The sequence below is a fragment of the Apteryx mantelli genome, chromosome 4, assembly GCF_036417845.1.
Source record: "Apteryx mantelli isolate bAptMan1 chromosome 4, bAptMan1.hap1, whole genome shotgun sequence".
Taxonomy (NCBI): Eukaryota; Metazoa; Chordata; class Aves; order Apterygiformes; family Apterygidae; genus Apteryx; species Apteryx mantelli.
Window position 1 is genome coordinate 28,836,191 of NC_089981.1, and position 26,090 is coordinate 28,862,280.

The 26,090-nt window shown below is 43.5% G+C and overlaps 2 protein-coding genes, 1 long non-coding RNA gene and 2 other non-coding genes across 15 annotated transcripts in view; 1 reads left to right on the forward strand and 4 right to left on the reverse strand.

The window, feature by feature from the left end:
- Positions 1-3,282: 3,282 nt before the first annotated feature.
- On the reverse strand, positions 3,283-6,616 carry RPL27A (ribosomal protein L27a). Its single transcript, XM_067296098.1, has 5 exons — positions 6,522-6,616; positions 6,264-6,327; positions 5,666-5,741; positions 4,658-4,832; positions 3,283-3,460 (listed from the first exon to the last, which is right to left on the reverse strand). The coding sequence occupies exons 1-5, from the start codon at positions 6,522-6,524 to the stop codon at positions 3,332-3,334; spliced, it is 447 nt and encodes a 148-aa protein (XP_067152199.1). The 5' UTR covers positions 6,525-6,616; the 3' UTR covers positions 3,283-3,331.
- Positions 4,179-4,310, reverse strand: LOC136992093 (small nucleolar RNA SNORA3/SNORA45 family). The gene has a single exon (XR_010884217.1). It is a non-coding gene; the product is annotated as a small nucleolar RNA SNORA3/SNORA45 family (small nucleolar RNA).
- Positions 5,177-5,308, reverse strand: LOC136992092 (small nucleolar RNA SNORA3/SNORA45 family). Its single transcript, XR_010884216.1, has one exon. It is a non-coding gene; the product is annotated as a small nucleolar RNA SNORA3/SNORA45 family (small nucleolar RNA).
- LOC136992069 (uncharacterized) lies at positions 6,503-18,343 on the forward strand. Of its 2 annotated transcripts, none has more exons than XR_010884071.1 (3): positions 6,503-6,576; positions 13,273-13,336; positions 17,526-18,343. It is a non-coding gene; the product is annotated as an uncharacterized lncRNA (long non-coding RNA). The 2 variants fall into 2 exon arrangements; XR_010884072.1 differs by lacking the exon at positions 17,526-18,343 and adding an exon at positions 16,248-16,417.
- DENND2B (DENN domain containing 2B) overlaps positions 7,534-26,090 on the reverse strand; it is a 195,012-nt gene continuing 176,455 nt past the window's right edge. For 5 of the 10 annotated variants that reach the window (XM_067296093.1, XM_067296097.1, XM_067296094.1 and 2 more), the window contains 6 exons: positions 14,618-14,795; positions 13,471-13,512; positions 12,318-12,429; positions 11,109-11,348; positions 10,041-10,127; positions 8,853-9,610 (listed from right to left, as the gene is read on the reverse strand). In XM_067296093.1, the coding sequence (XP_067152194.1) occupies positions 9,576-9,610; positions 10,041-10,127; positions 11,109-11,348; positions 12,318-12,429; positions 13,471-13,512; positions 14,618-14,795 (694 nt within the window). In that variant the 3' untranslated portion in view covers positions 8,853-9,575. Of the gene's footprint in view, positions 7,799-8,391; positions 8,452-8,852; positions 9,611-10,040; positions 10,128-11,108; positions 11,349-12,317; positions 12,430-13,470; positions 13,513-14,617; positions 14,796-26,090 lie in introns of those variants that run through there. The other 5 variants (XR_010884069.1, XR_010884070.1, XR_010884067.1 and 2 more) reach the window with 5 other exon arrangements.

Genomic DNA, 26,090 nt, shown 5'->3' on the forward strand with positions numbered 1-26,090 from the left:
AGGGAGCAAATTAGGAACAAGAATTTAAGCCACCAGGTATTAGCTATACCTCAGTTGCTCTTGAGGCTTCATGCATAGCTGTTCCGGTACCATAAAGGAATAGCTAGACAGTGATAATCAAAGAAAAGAAACTTTTTTCTGAAACTAAAAGGAAGAGTTAAACTAGGTCATTAAAATAACTCTTTTGGGATGTGAACTCAACAATATTTAGCAATATTGCATATAGCATTTCATTACCAGTGATACTTAAAAATGTGAATATCATGCTGTAATTGTCATTACTGAACTGTAGACAAACATGACTAAACAAATAATTCAAGATACACTGTGCTCACCTGATTAAGCCTTCATTGTAAGTAGAGATTGTTAACTTTAACCTAATCATTAAGTTTATTATAGACATGGGGAAACTTTCTAAATAGAGCACCAACTGTTAGAGCTCTTCAGTAGAGCAGTGATGATCAGATTCAGTAGAGCCCACAGGCTTCTGGCATGAAGAACTTTTTGTACTCATAAGACAACTGTACAAAATATCTATGTATTTTATATTAAGTCCCAAAGCATAAAAGCTGCACCTACTTCTGTGTACCTCAGTGAGCTACAGCCACCTGCCTATTGTCACATGCACTTGGGAGTACTTCAGTGTAACTTGAGCTTTTCACTGATTTTATGATCTGGTCAGGCATCAGATTACTGACAGAAAGGAGTAATAAAGGTCTCTTATTTTGTAGTGCTGCATAACTTACCTTTGAGGATTGAACTGAGTGCTTGATAGAGGTTCTGGTTACATTGCCTTCATTCTTGTTACTTGTCTTGCAGCCATGGTCTTCGCTGCCTGAAATGTGTTGAGTTGGACTCTGCTTTCTACAGCTCTCGGGTGAGGCTTTTTGCCCCCCCCACCCCCCAAATCCTCTACCTGATGAAAACAGTTTACGATAAAGGAATTAGTTGATTCTGTACCATGCTAAGGCAATTTGTACAGCACAAGTGAACTGTTATGTTTCACTGAGCTTTAGCAGTGGTTGAACTGGATCACATACTAGAAGACAGTGGTTCCAGCAGTCACCAAGATAAAGAAAGTTCACATGCTGTCACCTCAGTATTTTACAGACTATCCTTGAATTGTAGCTCTTCACAACTAACAGTAGTGTCAATCAGCAAAGATAAACTGTTTTAATTAAAACAATGCACGTCAGCCCAAAACTTAATTATTGGCAAGTGCTAGGTTGAGATGGAAGGGATTGCAAGATTGTTTCACACATACCATAAGGTATTTTGTAGCTATTAGCAATACTTTAAGACTCTTAGTAGTAAGCATACAAAACAGGTGACAGTGTCTACACGGTTTTCATCAGACACTTAAAATAAGAGGTGGTGAAAAGCTGCTCACTATAGTATAGTGATAGTAATATAGTTTGATTTTTACCTTTAAAGGTTCTGCTTCAGCATACAGAGCCAAGCTTTGCATTAACAACTGAGGTCTGGTTTTGAGGTTAGCAGTCTGCAATGCTTTTCTTAATCATTTTAATGCAAACATATCAGAAATTCACTTAGTTGCTGACATAGTGCAGCTCCCAAGCTATGCCATTGCTTTACATCAGCTGTAGGCAAGGTCAGAGCTAGCAGGCACCATTACTGTCTCTCACATGGTACACTGAGAAACTGCGTACCCTACTTGTGGAGGAGTGTATCAGTTGCAAAAGTTGATTAACAGTTATTATATTAATTCAGACATTAAGTAACAGTTTCAGTACATTGCTACTGTTAGCTTATAGGAAGAATATTTGGACTGTGAATCCATGAAGGTAGCAATATACTGTTGCTAACCCCTAAAGGCACACCAACCTGGAACTGCCATGTTTAAATCCAGTAACTCTGACAAGAGGCTTTAAAAGCTTTTACCTGAACACAAGCTAACTAGTCTGCCATGTTACCAATAGGACAGATCCAGTATAATGCCATTACAACCACTATGAATTAGTGAAATTCAGAATTAGTATCCTGTCAGGCCAATTTGATCCTGTGGTGGAAGAGGTCAGCCTCATCTGAAAGGCATTCAGTACATTCACAGCAGGGTTTGGCCTAGATAAAGAGACTGAAAAAATAGTGTTATATTCACAAGGAAGATACAATTTACACTATATATGACTACAAGCCTTACGCTCTTACAATTATAGGATGCAAACACCTCAGTTTGTACTCTCAGTATTACAGCAGTAGTTTCTAGAACAGCACATAAGATTAAAACAGTCTACATTTTAGATGTTGACTGCTGTCATAAGATAGACTGCTATCATGCATTGAGCCTAACAGCAGCAATTGAAGCACTGTAGGGACAAATACAGAAGTCATCACTTATAAAGCCCTTTCATTAACAATATCACTAAAACACAAACAAGAATTTGACCACGTTGTTGAACGAAGTTCAAAATACAGCTAATTGCTATGCATGATGCTGATGGAGGGAAGATCACTTTTTGTTGCAACCACAGGTGCTGCTAACTGTAAAGGGGCACACAACACAGGACTGTTCTGCTCAGAAGCTGGTGTTGCTCATGACATAGCTGTATGCTAGACAGACCCCCTTAGCAGCATCTGTAGAAATAATGGATTCATACCTGCCTCAAGTGCTTCTAATGACAAAAGACTGGCAATCATAAAATGAGACAGGAACCTGGGCTTGTTTAATTCCCACCTATAGCCACTTATTTCCCCCGATTCCCTGTTATACCCTACCTCCACCATTAGATGGAAACACAGCTAGAATTGTTGTGCAACCCCAGAAGGAAGCCTGGGGCCTACAAATCACAAATGATTGCCTACACTAAGTCTATTGCACCCATCAAGTTTTTATACTGTTACCCACTCTGCATTGTTTCGTACTTTATCCTCACTAACTTTCCCATTCCCAAAAGCCAAGACAGAGTACCTGTAAGAGAATTCATCTAGATGTCATCTTAGTATACAAAGTCTCATCAGTAGAAAATAAGTCACCCTATTAGAGTGAAGAGGATCACCCATCAACAACTGCACAAATACAGGAAGAACCTATCTATTTAACTACCTTGTAAAGATAAAATAAGATATTATTACATGCCAAATAAGAACTGAATGCTGGACACTAACCAGGCAGCTCCAAATCATATTGAGAATCTGTCAAACCACTGAACAAAAACAGCCAGTAATCACTAAGTGGACAAGAATTAAGTCTGAACAGTGTCTGGAAAGGCCACGAAAAAGATTTCAGAAACTTCTGTAAATCAAAATTAAATTGGCCACAAATTTTACACATTGTCTTTATTCAAAAAAGTTGAATAAAACATGAAGGCCTTTATGCCACAAGCACACAGGCACCACCAACTTCTTTGATTTTCTCCTCTGCTCTTCTACTGAAGAACTTTGCTTTCACAATTACAGGCTGTTTGGGCAGCTTCCCCTTGCCCAGGACTTTGTAATATCCCTAGAAAGAAAAAAAATCCATAAGCGTTTGTAATCATCCTAGGCTCCCACATTCAGACCTGTCTTTTAGCATGCACCAGTTAAACCCAAATCAGAAACACCATGACGTTTAGTGACTACATCTCCAATATAAAATTGACACAAGTGAAAAAAATACTGTGCATGATACAGGGGAGTTACAGTTGCTCAGAGAAAAAGCAGAAGCTATACAGTAAGTTGAACCATAATGAAATTGAAAAATTTTCAGTAATTTTGAATATTTGAATCTGGAATTCTTCCAGTACTCCATATACAAAAGACGACTGTGCAAAGGCTCATAACCAAGTGGCTGGCTTTTTCCCTACTTTTCCAAAGGGCAGAGCAGTCAGCTATGCTTCCATTACTAATTACTACACAATTACTTCTGTTCCACAAGCCCGGACATCCAGTACTTCTGAACAGAGCAGAGGACTCTTTGCATCTTACACATACAACTGAAGGGAGTGAGGGTGCCACGCTGGTGCCAAGGCACCTGTGTTTTATCCTGTTTTCCAAGCTTTCACAGCAATAGCTGTTCTCTCCCACTCATTTTGCTCCTGTCCTTTATATTAAAAGCACAGTCATAGCAAAAGGCCCATTAATGCTACAGCCTCTAAAGTCATAGCTTGTTAAAAGAAGTAAAGATGCCAATATAGGCATCTTAATTTGAGATGGAGAACACATCCACTAGGCAAACTAGTTAGTGTTACTGATTCGGTGGCTGACTGAGATATGAGACATCACAGCCAGTGAATAGTGATCAGATGTTTATGTCCGAGAACTATAGCACACCAAGACAATCAAATATGTTAAGATGTGACTCTAGTCTCGATATTAAAGAAATCAATTTATATAAATCAGGAAAGTTCTACCATGTTTTTGTACATGCTTTCAGTAACAATTTAAACAACTAATCTTTCACCACCTTTCATAAGTGAAGTCCTTGTCATTCATCACTCACAAGTATGAGAAGAATTTCTTACAGGAAAAAAAATGTAGCTGCAAAAATACTAGCGTAACTACTGATATGCTAAGATACATGTATTTGTCCCGAGAAGTTTACTAAGATTCAAGCACTGTAGCTTATATGCAGTTTGCCATTTTATCACTCATATATGCAAAGCTAAATTACACATTAAGTGACCACAAATCGCAGATTTGGATACAAGCAGAAACTTACTGAGCGTACAACATCGATGACTGGGGCTAGTCCAGCCTGGTTTTTGGCGTAATTGAGCCTAGTCTGCTCACTAACGAGCGTCCATAGTTTATCCAAATTGACAGTAGGACAGAACTTTTGATTTTTCTTCAAGTGATAGTGCCTCATGCCTACTTTTCCAAAGTAACCAGGATGACTGTGAAAGAAATACATTCCTCATTAAACCACATTTTTAGTTCATCCTAAACAGCACTACAAATCAACACTCAAACAAGCATATTGCTTGCTCAAGTGATCACAGAAAGATCATTTTATCTTACTTTCATATTATTCTTTTTATATTAACACATACAATATTTAAATGTAATACCCATTACTATCCAAACCAAAGGAAAATTATTTTTCTTAAGAAAGTAGTTATTATCCCTAGTAGAACTTGCAACTCAATCCTTCTGGTGAGTCTGGTCCAACCTTGCATCTCCTAGACAACCCCACTCACTGAATCCAGGGAGGATCACGTCGCCTGAGAAGTTGCAGACCCCCTGTCACTAACCTGGTGACTGACTGAATCAAGAATGGTCACAGCCAGTGAATATAGATTAGTTGTTACTTTCCGAGTACTCTAGCACACCAGGACAACAGGCAGTGCCCAGATGTGACTCTAGTCTCGGCATTAACTAAATATAAGATTTCTTACCTTTATTGCATACAGTTATATAGTATGGAGTTTGGATTTACATAACATTATGCGTGCATCTTTTCAGCATGGACCAGACTGTAACAGGCAAATTTGGTAAATTTACTGAATGCCACACTGAACTCTCAAAGATGTCTGCTTTAAGTGGAAAGGTCTTTGATTTTAGAGGAGATGAGGACATAAGTTGATTGTAGCTATAACATTACACTTCATGCTAGAGAGAAAAAATGCATAGAACTATAGGGAAGTTTGGATGTTTAGATATAAGTGTGTTGTTTTTACTACTTTGAAAACATATGTTTTCTTAGTATGTATTTAAAATGCTAGCTTACTATTTATCGAAGTTAATCCTGTGATGGTGCATACCACCAGCATTACCACGGCCTCCAGGATGTTTCCTATGTTTGCCTAAAAAGAAAAATTAAGCTCATTACACTGAGAGTATTGTATCAGTTACTTGTGCTCAGAGGTGTGTTCAATGCCCGCTTAAGCTGATTACTCCGATGGTGCAGTCCTGTCCCTTCTCCTGCCTTCGCCTCGCCTTGGTATGAGCCGGTTCGATCAGCGAGGCCAGCAGAGACCCCCCCGCGCCCCGCAGAAACAGCCACAGCGCGGCTGCACGGCAGCACCAGACACGCACTAGCGCAGCGAGGGCGCACGGACAGGCCCCAGGGGGTGAGGGGCGAGAGCCGCGGCAGCGCTGAGGCGGGCGGGTCGCGTCCCCGGGCTGCCGCGTTCAGTCCCGCTCCCGGCCGAGCGCAAGCAGAGCGGCGACACGGCGGCTCGGCACATCGCTGCGGCCCAGCCGCCGCCCGCGCCCGCCGCAGGCCTCGGCCCCGGCCCGGCCCGCCGCCGCCCGAGAGCGCGCACCGCCGCGCCGCGCCGGGCCCCAGAGGCGCTGTGGGCCGCGGCGGCCGCCTGCCCACTTACCGATGCGGCCGTGGCCGTGGCTAACGTGCCCCCGAAGCTTCCGCGTCTTCCGCAGGCGGGAAGGCTGTAGGGGAAGCGAGACCCGCCGTCAGCGAAACGCCGCCCGAGTGAGACCCGCGCCGCCCGCGCCGCGCCGGGCCCCTTCCCCCCCTCCCCGCTCCCCAGCCGCGTCCCGCCGCGAGGCGCCGGCCGGGCCGGGCCGGGCCGGTTCCCGGGGCCCGCAGGGCGGCGGCGGCGGCGGCGGCGGCGCGCACCCACCATCTTGTCGGCGGCCGCGAGGGAAGAGAAAGAACGCGGCGCTCGCGAGACTCAGGCAAGCCACGCGGGGGGCGGGCCTTGCGAGCTCTCGCGATATTTGGCCCGAGGCGGCGGGGGCGGGGCTAGGCCTCGCGAGAATCCCGGGGCGGCGGGGCGGCCGTTGCTTGGCGGGGGGCGGCGGCGCGCGTCGCCCGGGTGACGGTACGGGGAAAAAGGGCGGAAGAAGCTTCAAAGTAAGACAGAGCCGCCCGTGCGCGGCGGCCTCGGCGCGCCCGTGAGGGGACGCGGACTGGCGCTCCTCTGGCGCTGGGGGCAGCTTTCCTCACGACCGCCTTTCCCGCGCTAGCTCGCGGCGCGGCCCCGCGCGTTTCCCCGAGGGACGCGGCAGCCCCCGCAGCCGCGCTCGGGAGCAGGCTGCGCTCAGCAGGTCTCCGGGGAGCACGAGCTGCCTCTCCCGCAGTGCCGCACAGCGCCTTCCTCTTGGCCGCGTGCGCTGCAGCAGAGGCAGCAACTCACTTCAAGCTCTCTTTGAATCTTTTACCAGTTTGGGGGGGGAACCTGCTAGTTTGGTCACGTTTTTCTACACTGATAAGGGGGAGCTGTATGCTATGCACTTAAACACAACTACTTGTCACACTAGAGTAACAATTCCTGCAGCGTTTTATTGGTTTTCATACTTGTTTTTTATATATTTTATACCAAAAAATTTTATACAAATCTCTTCCAGTTCTAAAACACAGGTCTCACTACTGCACTTGTATTTCTTCAGGATTTCATTCTTAGTTAAACAGTGTACTCGCAACTGAAAACAGTGCTTTCACAGCTACTATACAGGGTGGAATAATATACTCCATCTTTTTGGTTCATTTGATGCTTTGAAATACATCTTTGGATAACATTAGGATTGTCCTACATAGCCACTATAGAGAATCAAGAAGGCACCTACAGGTTTTTGAAACGTGACCTCATCTCGTCTGATACTCTTCTCTGATTCACATTACAAAAATTGGAATGACATGGTGATGGGTAGTTTATTATTTGAAAGCTTTCTGCTTAGGTTTTCAAAGTGCATATAGAGGAAAACAGCTTCCAAATGGGAGACATTTTACAATGCCACATCCTTGTACAGCAGCGTCCTACGGCCTGGCCGTGTCTGCGTGGTGCTTGTAACAACTGTTCCCTCAGCAGCAGTTCCTTCAGCCAACGATGATGTTTTATCTGGCGTTTTCTCCATGTATTTACCAGCAGCTGTCATTCATAAAATAGCCAGATTCTACCTATGAAAGTGAAGGTTATTCTTTCTGGTGCAAGGAACTAAATCTAGAAGTCATTCAGTAATTTACAGCATATTATAAAGTAATACTAGTAGAAATTAGCATTTGTCATTACCTTTCCAATGAATCAAGGGGGCTTGGTATTTTACATTTTACAGATATTTCTTATCATGTATGCTTAACAAGTTTTTGTATATACATGAGTGTGAGGGAAGAAAAAGAAAAAGGAAACGACTTCACCTTTTTAGTGAATAAACCCTCAATATTGTTCTATGAGGCTGACAGCAAACCAGAACCACTGCCAGGTTAGGAATTGCGCAAGCCTCAAAGCCAGTCTGATTAAGCAAAGAAATAACGCTGTAAATGGAAAGAAACACCCAGTTGGTTTTTGTTTTTTTTTTTAAGGGGTAGAATTTTCATTACCTGGCAGACTTGCAAATATTTTCAAATATTTTATGTTTTTTTCTTAAAACTAAGGAAAATCTTATAGAATAACAACAGCACGGGAGCAGAATCACAGTATGTTATGTTACCAGATTAAAGATAAATGTGATACTTAGGTAATATTCATTGCCCTGCAGAATGCACAAACTAACCATTTCTGTCCTGCTGAATGGTCTTCACTGAGATGAAAGCACCACCTAGACAGAAAGAAACTATCATAAAAGATAGGTCATCAGCTCATCAGAAAGTTAGGCAAAGGCTCTCTAAAAATCAATCAACCTGAAAATATCACAGTTCAGGAATAGTATTTATGATATTAACAATGACAAAAATTAATTTTCTGAAAAAAAAAGTTTATAAAGAGATGATTTTGTTAGCTTTAAATTAACAGAGCAGTGATATAAAATGTCATTTCAGTCCTAGTGAATAACATTAAGTAGGAAAAAAAAACCCTATATGTGTGAAATAGCAAACCTATTAAAAGACAGGTTCATAATAATCATTTTGTTTTTTAATTAAAAATTCATTAAAAATAACAGAAAATTTACTCTGATTTTGTACCTACTCAACAGCAGAAATCTGCAAAGGTTTCCAATGAATATAAACAAACAGATATATTTACACAGTTTATTAGAAACCATACATACATAAGTAAAGGATGTACTGTACCTAGTCATTGCAGCTTGCATGTCAAAGAACTGAGATTTCCTCATGTTTAGCAGTCCTAATGCAGAATGTGTTACAAGTAGTTTACTGACCAGAGTTCAACCAAGTGGAAGTTTTGTATTGTGAACCAAGTACCTTATTATAAAGTTACTCTGTTATTTCTTTCTTTTAAAATGAATTAATTAGGAAAAAAATACCAACTCTGCAAAATGAAACCAGCCCCCCTGCACACAACCTCTCCCATGTACCTCAGAGTTCATTCATTACCGCAGTATTCAGGCATCAGTGTAGTTCTCATAAACATCCCTTGAAGTCAGTGGTTCTGCTGAGACAGTCAGCTGCACATAATCAGCTATTCAATTTTGCACCAAGCATAACTCAATTCGTACTAAAGAAAAAAGCACCTGTTATTCTCAGGAATATACAAATATTTACCACAGTTTTCCTTGCTCATTACAAAATCAGTTACAAAAGCTTACGGCACATTATTTACAAATTCTATCCAAACACATAAAAGAGCCATCATCTGGCACACTAACAGCATCTGTAGTCACTTAAAGCTGTGGTCAGCTTGTTTCATTTTCCTCCCACACCAAAATCTGAAAAGTTGCAGGTGTCTCACGCACAGTGTCATAAATAGTCTTTGGGTTGGTGTTTCGGCAGAAAGGAGTTAATTCTTCTTGTGAAGGAACTTCATTTTGTTTCCTAAAGAAAACAGCATGAGTCATTGACATATACTGAAAAACCAAGCGCAATCAAAAGTCACTTAGCAAATGTGTCTGGTTTGCAATGTAATTGTTACAGAGTGAATCTTCTATTTAATACAGCTAGAGATTTCCAATTAAAAGAATCTTGAATGGCCAAAGGTCTTTTTTTGTTTTGTTTTGTTACTACATTGCATTTTGAGGGTTTTTTTTTTCCAAATGCTGATGAAAGCATTAACAAGGGTCATAATTAAATCTACTTTTGCCAGCTTTAAGTACATTTTCATTGTTTTCCTTTTGATATTTCTTATCACGTGTTGAAACCACTGGTTGATTATTTGACTTCATCGCAGGTAAGGCTTTTTTAAATTAAAAAAAAAAAAACACACATGAGAATGCATGTCAGAAATACTTCTAAAGATTTTCCTCACCAAGGCCTCGCAGAAACTTGTTTACTCCACTTTGTTCAGTGTCTGGAAGTTCTTCTAAATACTGTTCAACCCTCTGTTCAAAGAGGCCTAAGGAAGAGAGTGAAAAAACTGGGCTGAAAAAAGCTTTGTCAAGCTGAACCGATTTCCCCCTTTCCTTTATGCATTCCCGACTTTTAACTTTTACAATCACTTGTCTCTGCCTCTAGTACTCTAAAATTTCACTGCGCCGTAAGGGCCCTTAAGGTTAGTAGGGGGCTGAACCTTAGATGTTATGCCAAAGGTAAAGGATTTATCTTTGCTCACGGCGGGCCACGCAGCACCCCCGCCGCTCCGGCGCCCACCTCGCGGGGCGCAGGATCCCGCAGCCTGCCGGTCCCTCGCAGCGCGGCCCCGCGGCAGCCTGCTCCGCGCCACCCGTTAGCGGAGCCGCACGCACTGCCACCGCCACCGCCACCGCCCGCCTGCCGCCCCAAGCGCCGCTCAGGCGCCGCGGCTGCTGAGGCCTCTCGGCGGCCCCGCCCCGCCCCGCTGCGGCCCCGCCCCGCCCCGCCCCGCTGCGGCCCCGCCCCGCCCCGCTGCGGCCCCGCCCCGCGCTGGCGGCCGGGGGCGCTCGCCCGTGCCGGACTTTGCGGCGGGCTCCGTCCGCGGGAGAAAAACCGGCTGCAGCCCGAGCTCACCTAAGAAAAGCTTTCAAATAATTCCGATTAACCCTTGGGTTAACGGAGCCTTATTTTAACGCGGCTTTCGCGTGCTCCCTTTGCACAGCGCTGGCAGGCAGCCCCTAGGCCGCTTCGCGTCCCCGAGGGGCTGCGCCCTCCTCAGGGCCGTTCCCTGGCGTGGCACAAACAATTTCTCCCTGAAAGACTACAGGACATTCAGATTCCTCTGGCTAAAACCTTCCTGCTATCATTACTCCTGCTGCCATCGAGGCCCGCAAGAAGAGCGCCATGTGCTTCTGGAGATGCGTTAACTTTTGCTTGGCTCTGACGCTGGCGAGCGACGCTGACTGCTGGATCCCTGGGAAACACAACAAACAGCCTGCGCTGCAGCAAGAAAAACCGCCCTTACCTTTTGCCCTGCATTTCCTCAGCTCTCGATCCTGGATGAAACCAGCAAACATTTGGGATTCCATGAAAACTTCCAAGAAGCGGCGGATACTCTTGGAGGCCACAGATTTACGGAAAGCCTCCCTTTGGAAAGCACGGTCTCCTTTTTCATTCTGGGTTAGGAACAGGGAATAATGGCCAACTGTCTCCACAAAGAATCGGATAAAAACCTCAGACACTAATCCATTCAGGGTGTTACATTCTGCAAAATAAGGCAGCAATAAGACACCAAAATCAGCCGCTACAAGAGCTCTCAGCATTGTCATCCAGCTCTGGGCCGGGTACGGTCATCTAGCAGTTACTGATGCTGGGCGAATAACTAAAAGCAGTTGTACCAACTCCTTGAAGCCTTAGCTATCCGTCAGATAGGGAAAAGCATAACACCCTTATAATCAAGAGTGCCAATCTACATAATTGTGTTTCATAACCGAGAATCAACAAGAGCTACAGATTCTCAGGAGATAGCTCAGGAAATTAAAAAGTCTGCCAGTGCTTCATCAAAATTGCACCTCTGCTTTTAACTTTAAATCAGTGTGTTCTTGAGAAACTTCCGAACAGCTCTGACAGTTAAAATGTTTGCTCTGGGAATAATAAACCTTTACCAAGAACTGATCAAAAAGGGTATAGAATTTGCTTTTTTACCACTTTTGAGATATTAAAATAGTTTTACATATGTATAGCAAAGATCAGTAGAAATAAATTTCAAAAACTGCATAGAGGCCTGTTTCATACCTCTTCACCACAGGCATTTGAATTCACCGTAGGCTTTTTTTACAATTGCCGGAGAGAAATATGAACCTGCAGAGGCAATTCAGCCATTCTAGTATACAAAGTGCTTTCTGGAGGTCTCTGCTTCTCTCCAAACTCTGACACGCCCCTAAGCACCTATACTTACCTCGACTGATTTAAGGCCAAGTTGACTACAAACCTCTGTCTGAGCAAAGGTTTGGAAGTCTTCATGGGAGTGCATGTCATTCACAAAGAAACGTGAATAGGTTGCTGATAACGGATTACTGTTTGTTGATGCCATCAGTCCCACTCCCTGTGTTCTGAGATTATCTTTGATGTTGCAAAAGGTATTTGAGTACTGAAGGCCTGTCTTTCTCCTGGATGGAGTCACAATACTACCTACATGCCTATTTATACAAATCCTGTTTCCAAATGAACTTACCATCATCTGAATCACTATCTGAATCCTGATTTATCAGTTCATTCTTTCTCTCCAGAGCCTGCTCCAGAGCTGCTTGCAATTTTCTAGGCAATAGTGTATCTTCATCATCCATCTGACAGAAAAAAAAATTCTCTAGATCAGTCAACCGTGCAGTAACTGCAGCAAATACTTTTTCAAGGTTTAAAATTCTGAAGCAAAGGCATTTTGTGTCTGCTATTGTCATGCCTACATAAATGAAATAATGAAAACCTATGTGTATCTATCATATATTTCCAAATAAAAGTTCATGTCACTTTTAATGACATTAAAAACAGAAAAGATAATCCACAGAGCAAGGTAAATATATATAAGCCTGGAATCAGCTCTTTACATGACAAGTGTAATGTAGAATAACCTGACAGGTACAATAGAGTCCAGATAGTTGTTTTTACTAAATACACATCATGCAAAGCCTAGCTACATGTATACACAGCTGTTCTAGTTGGTTTGGGAAAACTTCTTTAGTTCTTGGTAGTTCCTTTTATTTATATTCTGGTATATCTTGTTTCCTGTTTTTCCCCTGCTGCTCTCTTCATCTTATTTAAAGCTTGTTCAGGAAAAGTGAGCAAACACAAGATTGCTAGAGGTGCAACCACTATTCACCAGCCATATCTTCCAAGGAATCCTAGGAAAAGAATTAACTATCTGCCTAACCTGCAGATAGAACACTTCTGAAGCTATCTAGAGCCACGTTACTTTCAGGAGATGGTGATCCTTCCTCTCCCTGTTCACAGGGCTCCTACTTTTCCTACCACACTAAACCATTCTTCACCTTTCCTCTTTCACTCTGGTAACTTTTCTTCTTTGTAATTTTTGTCCTTTTCACGTCCAGCAATGCTAGTTTTCTTGCTAACATGATGTTATGTTTGGATGTGTTCTTTGCACTGTGAATACATTTTTTCATTTCTTCTGACAGTAACAACCTCAATCCCTTTGGCACATCTGAGGAGCAGTACTTATTTGCAGATGAAACAGAAAATGTGAGTACATTTTTTCCTAGTCTCTTATCCACTGCACAGTTCCTGCCAAATGCCTCTGATCAAAGAAACTTAGTAATACTATAGGACTAAACAGCTTGCTAAACTGGGTGGCAACATTTCAAGCTGTACTCTACCTGTCTGATGAATCGATCAGATCCCAGGTTAACCATCAAAGCCTAAAGAAAGAGAACAGTAAAGTGAAATATATCTTAAGTGTCAGGCAACATTCATTGTGTGTACCTTTACAAAGAAAAGGATTATCTGAATGGTCCCAAGTCTCAACATGAATCAAATTCCTACTGTAAAAAAAAAAACAGGCTGTGTGCTTTTTAAAGCAGGAAAATGAAGTTCCTTCTTTAGAACTTAGAGTCTAATTTAATATAATTCAGGTAAAACAGACCTCACATAAAGGCTAATATGCAAAAAAGCTTAAAAGGTTAGGCAGGACATTTTTTTAACCTAAGCAAGTTGTCACTAATCACTTTTGTTAGTGTCCAGAAGAAAAGTATTTCAGAGGGGTGAAAAGACTTTAAAGACTTCTGAAGGGTTAAAGTATGAAATGTTAATGATAATGAAGTAGCAAAGCTGAGAAAAGAAGATGGGAAGATGTAGGAAGGCAACGTTAGGAGAGTGGGAGGAAAACTGCAGAGATTTACAAGGGCCAGAGGCATAGAGAGCCTTGAAAGTGAGCACAAGAAAAGAAAATTTAATGGGAAAAATGACAGGAAAACAGAAGGAATAAAGAGAGTGTGGCTGTTAGGATTTTGGTGGTATTTTTCTAGAAGAACTGAAGATGTACGACTCTCATTTAATTTCCAGTATACTGTTAGCAAGGCCTCAGAAGTCAAAAATAGGCGTTAAAGGTTTTACTTTCTCTCCTGCCTGTGGCTGCATGAACAACTTTCATTAGCATTAACAGGTCTCATAGCAGTTGGCATTTCATGTCTTCCTCCTGTCACTTCACTGTGTTGTTCCATATTTGAGAAAATCAGAACAAATCAGAATATTTACACTGTCCTTACTTCTTAACAAGGTTAAGATTCACTTCTCTCTGTCAAGGTGCCAGACACACGGAAGGAGTTGGACTAGAGAGAAAATGAAACTCTTTAACATCTGTCCACTCTACTGCAATGTTACCAAGTGGTAGTTGAACATGAGATTTAGGCAGAGAAGAAGCAAAGAGGCAAATTAAAAGTTATGAGGACTTATGTGAGTATGCCAGACCCTGTGCAGAGTGAGACCAGCTTTACTCCAGGCAAGCAATTTGGTGCCAGCTCCTACCTCCTCTACAGGCAGCTCCTTCAGCTTGGGCAGAGAGCTGGAGAGCAGTCCCACCAGGAAGGGGGTAGGGCAGCACACGATGTCTATCATGGATGAGGGCAGGACAGGAATGAAGGTGTGCTGCCAGGAGAAGGGGTACAGCAGAGCCACCACGGCATGCGAACAGCTGGAGAGGGTGCTGCGGAGAGAGGAACAGCCACATTAAGAACATAGCTGGTTCTTAATCCAAAACACCTACCACCTGCTGATAAACATAATGTTTTAAAATGCAAGTGCCCCAGTTTCCAAGGATGCCTTTCAACGTGCCAGTTCTGGCTTAGGACGTGCTGGGTCCTGTTCCAGGTCGTACCCCATCTATACTGTGCTGCGTGGTGACTCCTCCTCTGTCTTTGAGGTGACTTGAAACTGAAGCTAAAAGACTGTAGTCCATTTGTTTCATTACAGCAGACAGGAAACACTTTGATCTACAAAACAAGGCTGATGTTCCCAACAGCCCTAAATAGCAGCAACTTCTAATGATGATTAAAATAAAAAAGCAGCTTCACTTCTTAGCTGTTATGACCATGTCAATAGTAACAATGCATAATACTGATGTCCTTATGTCAAGCACTAATGCACAAGTAAGAGAAAATGAAAAAAAAAACCCCGAAACAAAATATCCTAAAGAAAAATTCTGCCACATTTTTTTCAATACTTGTGACAAAGGAAATCTAGCAAAAGCAACACACTTTTCAAAGTTTGTATATTTTTGTGAAAACAGCGTATTGTTATTGCAATACATTTTGATGAGGTTTATTGCTCAACGCTAGGTATAATGGTATTAACCCTGCTCAGTAAACTGCTCTGAAATAAACATGTATCTCCTAAATATCAAAGGTTCATATCAGTTGTGGAAAATGTCTCAATTTCATTGTCCTTCCATCTACTGAACCTTTTACAGTCAGGTAGTTTCCAAAAGTTGGAAATAAAGGAACATCCTTATCAAGCTAGCTTTAGCAGCAGGGGAGGAAAGACAGGCTCTTCTTTTCAAAGCTTTGATTTTGGCCTGAGTTACAATGTCTGCTTTTTGCAAGCTGAACATGACAGAATTTTGGAATTTTACCCAGCCCAGCATGACTGAGCTAGTTTTCTTACAGTGCAAACTTCAGCCGTGCTTAGCGTAGCCACACAGAACTATAAATAACTAGTAACTTCAGAGCTATTACTGCTTAAGAATACTGGGGGGAACTGCTGATCTCTCTTACTGCAAGACTTCTCAGGAACTTTAGGTGGCATCAGACCTCCACTGGAGTAACTCTCACACAGCTTTTTAGTTGTGGATTATTCCAAGGACAGAAGAAACGTTTCACCTGCTTGTTTGCTTTAATGATTACCCTTCGATGTTTACTGAATGGTCAAAGCAAGAATTAGAGAAAAAAGAGAGAAAAGGGTGGGGGAAGAGCGAATGTTTGTCTTTTACTGTAAGTGATCTGTAGGGTTTTTACTTGATACTTACTTAAGATCTATTAGTCACAGCATGTTTTTATAATACATGCAACCTGACACAGGTTTCTTATAAAATGATATGTTTTTATAATTTTTATACAGCATGTGATGGTGCTGCCATTGACTCATATTTTGGTCTCCACAGCGCATGCAATAGCAAGCATAATGTTGTGTTTCTGAAGACCTGGGGAGCAGCATGACAGAGACTCGCAGCACAATTCTCAAGTTCACTCTCATGACTCCGCAGTATTTTCAACTGTTACAAATTCAGTCATCATAGAAAAGTGACTAAAAAAAGAACCACATTATGCTAAAAGGAGGAAGACAAACATTCTTGTAATATTTAGTTAATATTTTTTCCTTTCTATAGAATGCCCTTTTGTAACTTGTTCCTTTAGATGCAGTGCTGTGACGTAAATCAGCCCCTACATGCTCTGGTGCGTGCTATTCCCACGCTGGGGCAGCCTCGGGCTCCAGCCCAGGACACTGGCTTCTCCCCGGAGCCAGCTGGGAGAGGGCGGCAGCTGCGCACAGGTAGCGGTCGTGCGGGGTGTCCTGCAGCAGCCCCTGCTCTGCCAGCCTCGCGCAGGTCACGCGCTTGCCCTTGAGAGCAGCTCAGTCGGTCCACTTTAAGGCTCTGCACACGAGTTTTTCAAAATTCAGCCTCGGGAAATCCTTCCCTGAGAGAAGTCCCCGGCTGCCCACCCATGAAACACTCGCTTTTAAATTCAACCTCCCAGGAGTTTCCTTCAAGCCCCCAGGGCCCTGCAGCGCCCTCCTTCACGTACGCTGCTCGCGGGGAAGGCGGTGGCAGTGATGCACGCTTACCTGACACCTGCCTGAACTCTCTTCCTTGTACAAAAGTGCCCCTGCCTCTACAGTAGCCAGAAAGAACCATAATTAGAAAGGACACATTTCTTTGACTCCTGCGTGAGTCTTTACACACCTTTACAGTATGTAAGGTCAAATTCCCAGGTGATGGTTGTAAGGGGACCTCTAGCTTCAATCTCTAAAGTATCGTTCAAATCCTTTTGAAAGGGTATTATCGTGAGAAATGTGTTTGGTAAATTAAAAAAGAAAGCCCTACCCTGGGAAACTAAGTCTGCTCTACTTTTTCCTTTCAAAAGATTTGCAACCCACACACTGTCCCACTGTCCTTGTTTATGAGAAATGCAAAGTAAAATCAGACTGTTTATTTTCTTTAAGGTGGGTGAAGCACAAAAAGTAAACCAACAGAATACTCACAGCAATTAGATTTTAAAAATATTTTCATTTGTAATAGTCCAGGGCAGTTTTGATAATACAGAGAGAAGGTTTCGAAAGAAGAGTTTTTTCATTTAGTTTATGCATTTTTACAGGAACATTGCATAATGTTCTAGTCATCGTTTCACTGGAAAACACTTCTTATATTACCTATTTACAGGTAATTTTATACATGGGCATGAGAAATGAAACTGTGGCCCGAGTCACGTACTGACGAGGAGCATAAAACATCGCCTGTTTCAGCGAGGACAAGCTGCAGGAGCCATCGCAAGGGGGAGACGCCGTATGACGCCAGCGGCCAGCTACCCCGTGACAGCAGGGAGCCAGCCGTGCCCCCGGTCCCCGCTCGCCCTGCCGCCGCTGGCGTACGGCTCGCTCCCGCCACCGCTCGCTCGGGTAACGCAGCTGCCCTGGCGCCGGCACAGCCGCCGCCGAGCTCCCGCCCCGCTCCGGGGACGCCCGTCGGCCTCTGCCAGCCTCAGGTACCTCACGGCTGCTGAGCTGCTCTTGGGAAGAGGCTGCCTTCAGTTTAAACCCAGCGTGTCTGCCTGGTCTACGAGGTACAGACTGTCCTGCACGCACACTGAACTGCTCGCATTGCATAAGTCTACTAATCATAACTGACTGCATAAAGGTGGCTGTCTTTGTAAGTTTTGCAGGATAAGGGAGGGGTATGGCTATTACACAGTCAGACTACCATATGGCACAAGCCACAGAATTCAGCCCTTTACTCCTGTACTCATCCCAGTAATTTGCACAGTTAAAGCGAAATTAGTGAACAACTCCTAGAAAAACATTGAGTTTAAAATTGATTTCAAAAGACAGAGAATCCACCACTTCCACTTCTGCTTTTTCTCCATGGTTATCACCTGTTAAAAGTTAAATGTGTGCTTACTTTTATTTGGAATTTGCCCAGGTTTTGGTTCTTGCTGTGCCTTTTATTTACTAGATTAAAAATACTTCTTTCCCACTCAAAGCCAATTTCTCTTCTTCTGGAGTATTTTTTTTTCCCAAATCATTTTCTCATGATAGCACGTACAGACTCTTCTGTGTCATGTACTTGGCTGCAGAGATCCAAGGCTCAGACTAACAACAGAGGTACAGGAATTTAAGAAATGACCATGACTCTGCTAAATTGTGGTGATAGCTTGTGAAAATGGCCTAGGTCCCCGTCAAAAGTGAGTTAATGTGACTTAACTATGTCCCTTAATGGAAGAAAGATAATCTAATTGATGTTACCACTCACCTTCTGCACAGACTGCAGCACATTCACTGCTGTTACAGCTCAGCCTATGCACAGCAGCTGGCTAAACTGGCATAATTTGACTTTAGATCAACAAAGATAGATTTTGCCACAGCGAAAGACATACTACTTCTTTAAGTAGAGGCTCTTGAAGCATCTTTATTCTCAAGACTATAGGATATATCTATTTCTCAACCACCCCTCAGTGAAAAGAAAAATATATTTCTGGAAATACTGAATTTGGTATTGTCAGATACTAGCTTTGTAATCAGTTTAGTCAAGGAGAATGAACATCTATTATCCAGCAGATAGAAAGACGTCTGCTATTAATTTCTGTGTTGGTCAACCAACAAATAACCCCAAATCTAAGCCATATTACTAACTAGTCACCAATATGTAATCATAGCAGAGTTAGCATATTCTCAGGAACAGACTTTGTTCGCAGCTAACAGTGAATGGATACCGTCCTGGATCGGGGAGTGTTGCCAGCGCAGGTGCTAGTTCTGCGTGCTTCTGTTTCTGAGGGCTGCAGCTCCTTGCGTACTGCAAGTCACCAGCTCTCACGAAATGTCAGAAGTCATTCTGAATTACACATACTACTCATATTGGAAATAATTCTCCAGGTACAGTTGATAACTCTTATTGTTGCTAACAATTTTTGGTTTTTGTTACAGAGAAAAAATTGTATTCCTTCTCATTCCCCTCTCCAGCACTATCTCTCACAAATTTGAGAGTCTCAGGCTGCGAGTGCCTCCTACATCTAGGACTGCGCCTCTAGTACAACAGCCATGTGCCAGTGGGCCTCCCCGCAGTCACCTTGCTACTCTGGGCATGTCTGCACAGGGCTTTGGGCAGCTACACTGAAAGGGGAGGCACCTGCACCAGGAGAGCAGTGGGCCACCACCTGCTGCAGGGCCAAACCCCACACCGGCTCCGGCGCCCTGGCGGCTGGTGCCAGCTCTGCGCTGTGCAGATGCTCCAGACCAGGCACATGACTGGCACTGATTACCAGAATCTGGTTCCCTCCATTTCCTTGAATGGAGAAATGTAGCCAAAAATGTAAATTCACAAAGAAGTAAACATGGCCTGTGTTTACTTTTCCACAACCTTTTTATGTTTCTCATTTCTCCCTGCTGATTTAATTATGTTACTCTCTTCACATTTACTGAACCCTTTCATCCGTCGTTTTTAATGCGTACATGCTCCAACCCACAACTGCTCCATGAGCAAGTTACCTTCCTGCCCCACAACCCTTCCTCCCCACGGTCCGGTTGGAGCCTGGAGGCTCTGTCGTTTCCAGGCGTGACACCTCGGCTCAGGTGCAGATTGCACACCCACACGTCTACTCACAGGCCACAGCAGTGCTTTCCTGGGGTAGCTCCTACCCTTGTGCCACTGATAAACTCCACAGCAGACACAGCTGCTTGACACTTCCCTCCTACACTCCTCAACACCCCTCTAAATCTTGGATTAACTCCAGTCTCCGAGAGAGAGTGAGAAAGAGGGAGAGATCTGTGGCAACTCTGCAAGATAAAATAAAATGGTCTGAAAGATTTGCAGAGGACTCTCTAAAAGACACTGGGAAACGATTACAAGGCTGAGAGTTCAGGTGGTCTCCTCCTCCAACACACACAAAGTGCAGAGGCAGAGAGGAAGGACAGAACAGACTGCTTGAAAGGCATCACATAAAGAGGGGAAAATGGAAGGAAAAATCGAAGCAGACTGCTACCATTTGAATGGGAGATGGAGTGCATGTAAAAATGCTGTTACTACTCATGCTGGCACTAAAGCAGAACTCCACTGTGCTGGACACAGTACGCACCTGCACTTTGAGAAAATAAAGGCTTCTCTCTAGGAAAGCTCCAGGTGGATAAAACTAGGTAAGAGCAACAGTTTTATTCAGGTGGATAAGAGCAAGTAATAGCATCAGGGACGAGACAGAAATGAAAATATACCAGTATCCATACTCCAGCTGCCTAGCCATTATCAGCTCTTTCAGGCTTTCTGCCAGAGGTCAGCTTCCAAGGAAGCACCTGAAGACCCCTGGGCTGTTTGAAAAGCTGGGTGACCAGGGAGGCCATTACCCGCAGGCACAGCGGGTGCAGTCAGCGTGAGGACACCCGCTCCGCACTGCGCAGTGCGCACGCTCAGCTGCAGCCCCTGCCCCAGCCCCGGCCCCAGGCACCTCTTCCTGAGGCTGCGTTGCACCCCGGGCCCCCCAGCATCAATGGCTTCTGCTTCGCTCCAGGGACTGCTGTGCTGTGAGGATGCATTTGCTTTAACCCTGATACCACCAAATAGACCAGGGAGGAAGAAAAGAGAATTCAGGTTTCCATCTTTGATACAACAGTGCAGGACATTTCCATTTTGCCAGGCAACATTAGATTGTCAGACATGCTGGCATTTCTACATATGCAAAATTATTGCTGATCGTGTCTCATTTGATCACTCTAGGGCATTGAAAAGGAAAAAAATCTGGAATTCATTTCTTTTGACTCAAACCAAAGAAATGACATGTTTTGCAGAATTGTAGCAAGAAGACCTACTGCATGAACAATTCAAAATAAAATCATGTGAGTCATTGTTGCTGCAGGAAAAAAGCGCATGGTGATGGAGCAATCTGATTGCCTGGCTATGGCCGTGAGAAAAGGCCCCAAGTCACAGAATGTGCTAGCACAGGCCTTCCCGAACAATAGCGACATTCAGGGGCGCAGCGTCAGGCGCAGGCATGGCAGGGAGCGGGCTGTCACAGAAGACGACTGCAGGAAGCATACGGGGTAACCTTCTGCACAGGAACAACATGAGGCAATAAATAGCTTTGTGCTTGTAACTTAATACTGAAGCGAAGCTGAAATGAAGATGCTTGAGAATCAAGGCTGTCATGGGTAACATCAATGCTGATTAGAGTTTAAAAAGATACCTCTATACATTCATGCATAAGACCTGCAGTTACTCATGGGTCTGGGAAACCTGCCTATTAGTAGTGTAGCTTTCTTTTGGAAGGCACTGTTTTCACATGAGCAGGATTCAAAAGTTAACACTTTTCCCTGAATTTTTTAAGTTTGTGTGTCTGCCTCTGGATAACTTTTTCTGTTTTCCAATTTCAGGCAAAATAATACAGAATTATAAAATAATTTAGGTGGAAAGGGACTTCAGGAGGTCATCTGGTCCTACCTCCTTGTTCAACATTAGATCAGGTTGCTTCCAAGAACAAGGCCAAATAAAAAAGATACTATTTTGCTATATAAAACATCTTTGATGCCCTTTTCTGTGAAACAGTGGCATGCTTTGGTGGCAAAGACTTGAAGGCTGGCAGGAGGTGGTGGCCTGTGTGCCAAGGACTTGACATCTATTATTGATGTGTAAACTTGCTCTAATTTGGATATGCTAGAAGCCCTCTTAAAATAATAATTTTGTGCATACTAAGCAGAGATGCATCTTCACAGCTGATTTCTTCAGAAGAAATTATCCACACTAAGCAGCACCTTCCTTTCCATTGTAGCCCTGGGCTACACTGAGCACTGGGAACCACAGCTGAGAGCAGAAAGTCTGCATCCAAGAGACAGAAGCCTCCTGCCCTTGCAGGGAACCCTCAGGAAGGTAAGGGAAGGAAGGGAGGTGGCTGCCTTAAATGCAGAATTAAATTAAAGAATAAAAACCAAATGCAGGAACAGGAGGGGAGGAAGACAAAATGAGCCTGGCGAGCAGATGGAAAAGCAAAGTGAACTGAGGGCAAAGAGGCTGGGACGCAGAGTGAAGGGGTGGGACAGGGACTGGCTGGGCTGAACCATGCAAGGACCAGGGAAAGCCATCGCAGGTGAACATGGCTAAAGACTGTGTTCTGCACGAGGAGACAAATGGAAAGGTCACTGCAAAGCTTTGCCCTCCTTGCTCCTCCTGGCGGAGGCAGGGACTGACAAGCTGCCAATTCCCCTTATCCGTCCTCATTCTGCCACGGAGGCTGAGCTCGACGGGAGCAGCGCAAGGGAAGGGCCCGACATCGGCGTAGCTGAAGCTATGGGAGAGCCAAACTCCCAAAGCCAACTCCTGATGCAGAAGCACAGATATAACCAAAGCTCTTACACTTCTGCCAGTCTTGTCCCCCCCCATTACACAGCAGCTTGGTGATTAGCAAACACACACAAAAACACAGCTTCTATCAGGAAGAACTTACAAACTGAAAAGACAAGTTTCCTCCACAACAATTATATATCTGCATGTGAAAGAGAGAAAATTATGATCAAAATGAACACCAGAATTTATCCTCAATTTATTGCTCTTTGACTCAAATACAAATTGATTCTAATACAGTAATCTGTCTGGGCACTGGTAGAAAAGCTATTTCTAATGACTACAGAGCAGTAAGAATTATAGTTAGTTCACATTTGGCTTCACAAAATAAAAAACAAGCATAAGGGAACAAGCAAAATACTCTTTTAGGCCTTGATTCAGCAAACTACTTATGCACAAATTTCAACCTTAATTTACTTTCATTGCGCAGAAGTATTTTGCTGAAGTGAAGCCTAAATGACCTTTTTTCCACTTCTATTTTAATCAGATAAGCCCGCAAGTACACACAAAAGACATGACAGCCCCTTTTGAACCACAAGTACCCTGACTGCTGTGGAAAAGAGAGCTGTTTGAATGGCTGTAAAGTCAGCCTCTGCTTGTCAGCAAGGTGCGTTTCAGCTTCTGAAATTTGAATACTTTTTGGCTTTTCTGGAAGCCCTTCAGGCGTAAACTACAGAGAATTCTTCAAGCCTTTATAAGGTGGTTTGGAAGTAGATATTGTAACGTTTGAAGATAGTAAATAATTTTAATTTATTTTTAATGAATTTTTAATTTATCTAATAACTTTTAATAATTTAATTCTGATTTTAATTTAGTAATTAAATAGTTTGGTTTTTTTCCACTGGACTCAGTTTCCTGTGGCAGAGTCCCTCCGAAAAGGGCCCACTGCCGCTATGGGTGCACAGGGAGAAGGACTGTCCAGCTGCAGCCACGGCACCTTGTCCGTCTCAGCATCACAGCACTGTGCTGGCAGGAAACAGGATTCAAAGTCATCTTTGGATACAGGTGGAGGCAAGGGCAGACCCCGCAGAGCTAGGCACAGGCGTCCCGGCAGTCCCCCTCTCCTGCGGGGGGGAGCAAAGCCAGCCCCTCTGACTAAGATGGGGTAAAAGCTCTGCAGCACACATGGACCTCAGCTGCCTACAGCAAGGAGAATTTACTGCCGTGTTTGCTCCTGCCACGGCTAGTCTCAGAGAGGACGGTGCAGAGGGGCCAGCAGTCTCTGCACGGTCAGCTGTTACACCTGTGCTCGAGTGAAAGGCAATAATTACGGAAATCATTGACCGTTCTATAATCTGTTTATTTCCTTTTCAGGCTTAATTTCATGTTGAATCTCAACTGTCATGTAATGCTTTTCTGCTGATATCTCACATGAAACCAAATTAACAAAACCGGCTTGTTTGACATGCAAAAAGGTTGGGAAGATTCCTTACTAATTGCTATATTTAAGTTATTTGCTTCTTGCCCTTGTATTAATTGTGAATCTGTCCAGGCCAACACTGCAGGTGCAGATACCAAAGTACTGCAGCAGTCTTGATCTTAATACCTTCAGGTAAATCTGTGAAGATCTGGGTAGCGCCAGGAAGTTCAGGATGCAGCGGTTGCTTACTTGACTGGAAGGTGAATTCTGAACTTTCCAAGTTTCCTCTGAGCACATCCCTGTAACTTAAGCTTGCAAAACCCTCTCCTATCTTGTGCTATCTTATCCTACCGCTACACTTGCATCAGCAGCCTCACTGTCATTACCCAAATGCCTCCTGATGGCGCATTACAAGCACACCAGAGAATGTGAGACTGAGGGGTGAGGGCCCATGGCGGTGCTTGCCTGTCCTTTCATCACTCCCCCACGGAAGTTTCTTCCAGAATCATGTGCACAGAAAAGCTTTTCTATCACGATAAAAAGTTCCATTATACCAGAACAGAGAATATCACAGAACCTCAGGTACTATGTTGATATGCTAGGCACTGTGCTAAGACACATGCCAAGGGAAAAGACCTTAACTTCTAGTATTTTCTAAGATAACAACAAAGAGAGCAAAGATTATGCCTGTAATGTTTACGGTAGCCCATGTGACAACAGAGGGTTGCTGCAGCAGTCTGTGCTGACTGTGGCTTACAGGTTGACAGCTTAGGAATGAGCAGGTACATTACAATGCCATAGTGCAGCCAGGAGGTGACAACGTCAGGAATGGCCAAGGCCAGAGAGCTGTCCACCCTGATGGGATGATGTCTCCCAGCTAAATAGAGATGGACAGAAGTTTGATGTGCTCTCAGGGATTCCTACTTTAAAGCCACTGGATTTGTTGGCTAGTTAAAGTAATTCAGACTTTCAATGTTTTACAGTTACACAACTCATTAGGGTATACTTTCCAAGACTATCCAAGTACAGAGTTCATTTTGACTCTAGAGGGGGCTTTCTTTTTTTTGTCATCCAAATATTGGAAGACAAATATTTCATGCAAAATTTCCAAAAATTATCATGACTTAACACTAATTAGTAATTAATTTTACTTCATTAAGAACTGCATCTTCAGAATTCAACTCCTACCTGTCTGGAACATCTGACTAACGGACAGTCTAAGTTCCTACAGATAACTGACAAAAGCACAACTCTGGCTGATGATACAAATTCGTGATGCATCACATGGGAATGCATTGTCAAGAGATCTCTCTCTCAGAGAATAGCTTTGAAGTACTTCATTTAAAACAAAGCAGAAGAAAGGTGATTAAAGAGGAATGTGACATTGTTTTTTGCTTCTGTAATATTAGTGCATGAGGAGGGAGACATATGAAAGCCCTGGAGAAAGAGACATGCGAAGTGCCCTTCAGAACTAGGATCTGGCTTTTCAAGTCACTGGCATTCAAACATACTTTCCATAAAGTTCAAGCAAATAAGATTTTTGGCAAGAAATCATTCACTGGACACATCAGCCACCTGCCCAAGCTGTGTCAGGTGGTTAAAAGAAAAAACAGCATTTCAAAGTGGAAAGATATCCTTAGTGCCCACAGAGTTATGCAAGTCCTTCCCTGCATGACAGTTTCTTAGCACACATCCATAACAAACGTGGTTCTGCCCAGGTGCTGCAGAGGAGTATTAGCTACTTGTTGGTTTTTCCACACTGAGACCTTCGCTTCCACTGGGCTTTGTTAACGCACACACTGGTGGTTTCAGACTGGCAGGCAATCACTGCACTAGTAACAACATGACAGCTGTAAAGTAGGAGGAAGAATTTTTCTAGTCAGTAACAAAGGAGGACAAAAGAAATCCCAGCCCCCCGATCCTTCTCATTCAAAAGCTGAAAACAGGGAATCTTTTTAAATCCCCTTCCTGGGAGCTGGAGGTTGAGTTGGGAAAATGCTACAAATTATTGCCATACAGTTATTGTGCTAATAAGTGATCCAGAAGAGAAC

What these genes read in the sequence shown, in the direction of transcription:
- RPL27A (XM_067296098.1), bottom strand. An exon ending in CCACGGCCACGGCCGCATCG is followed by an intron (nt 5,742 to 6,263) that starts GTAAGTGGGCAG and finishes TTTTCTTTTTAG; the next exon opens with GCAAACATAGGAAACATCCT. An exon ending in AGGATTAACTTCGATAAATA is followed by an intron (nt 4,833 to 5,665) that starts GTAAGCTAGCAT and finishes TTTCTTTCACAG; the next exon opens with TCATCCTGGTTACTTTGGAA.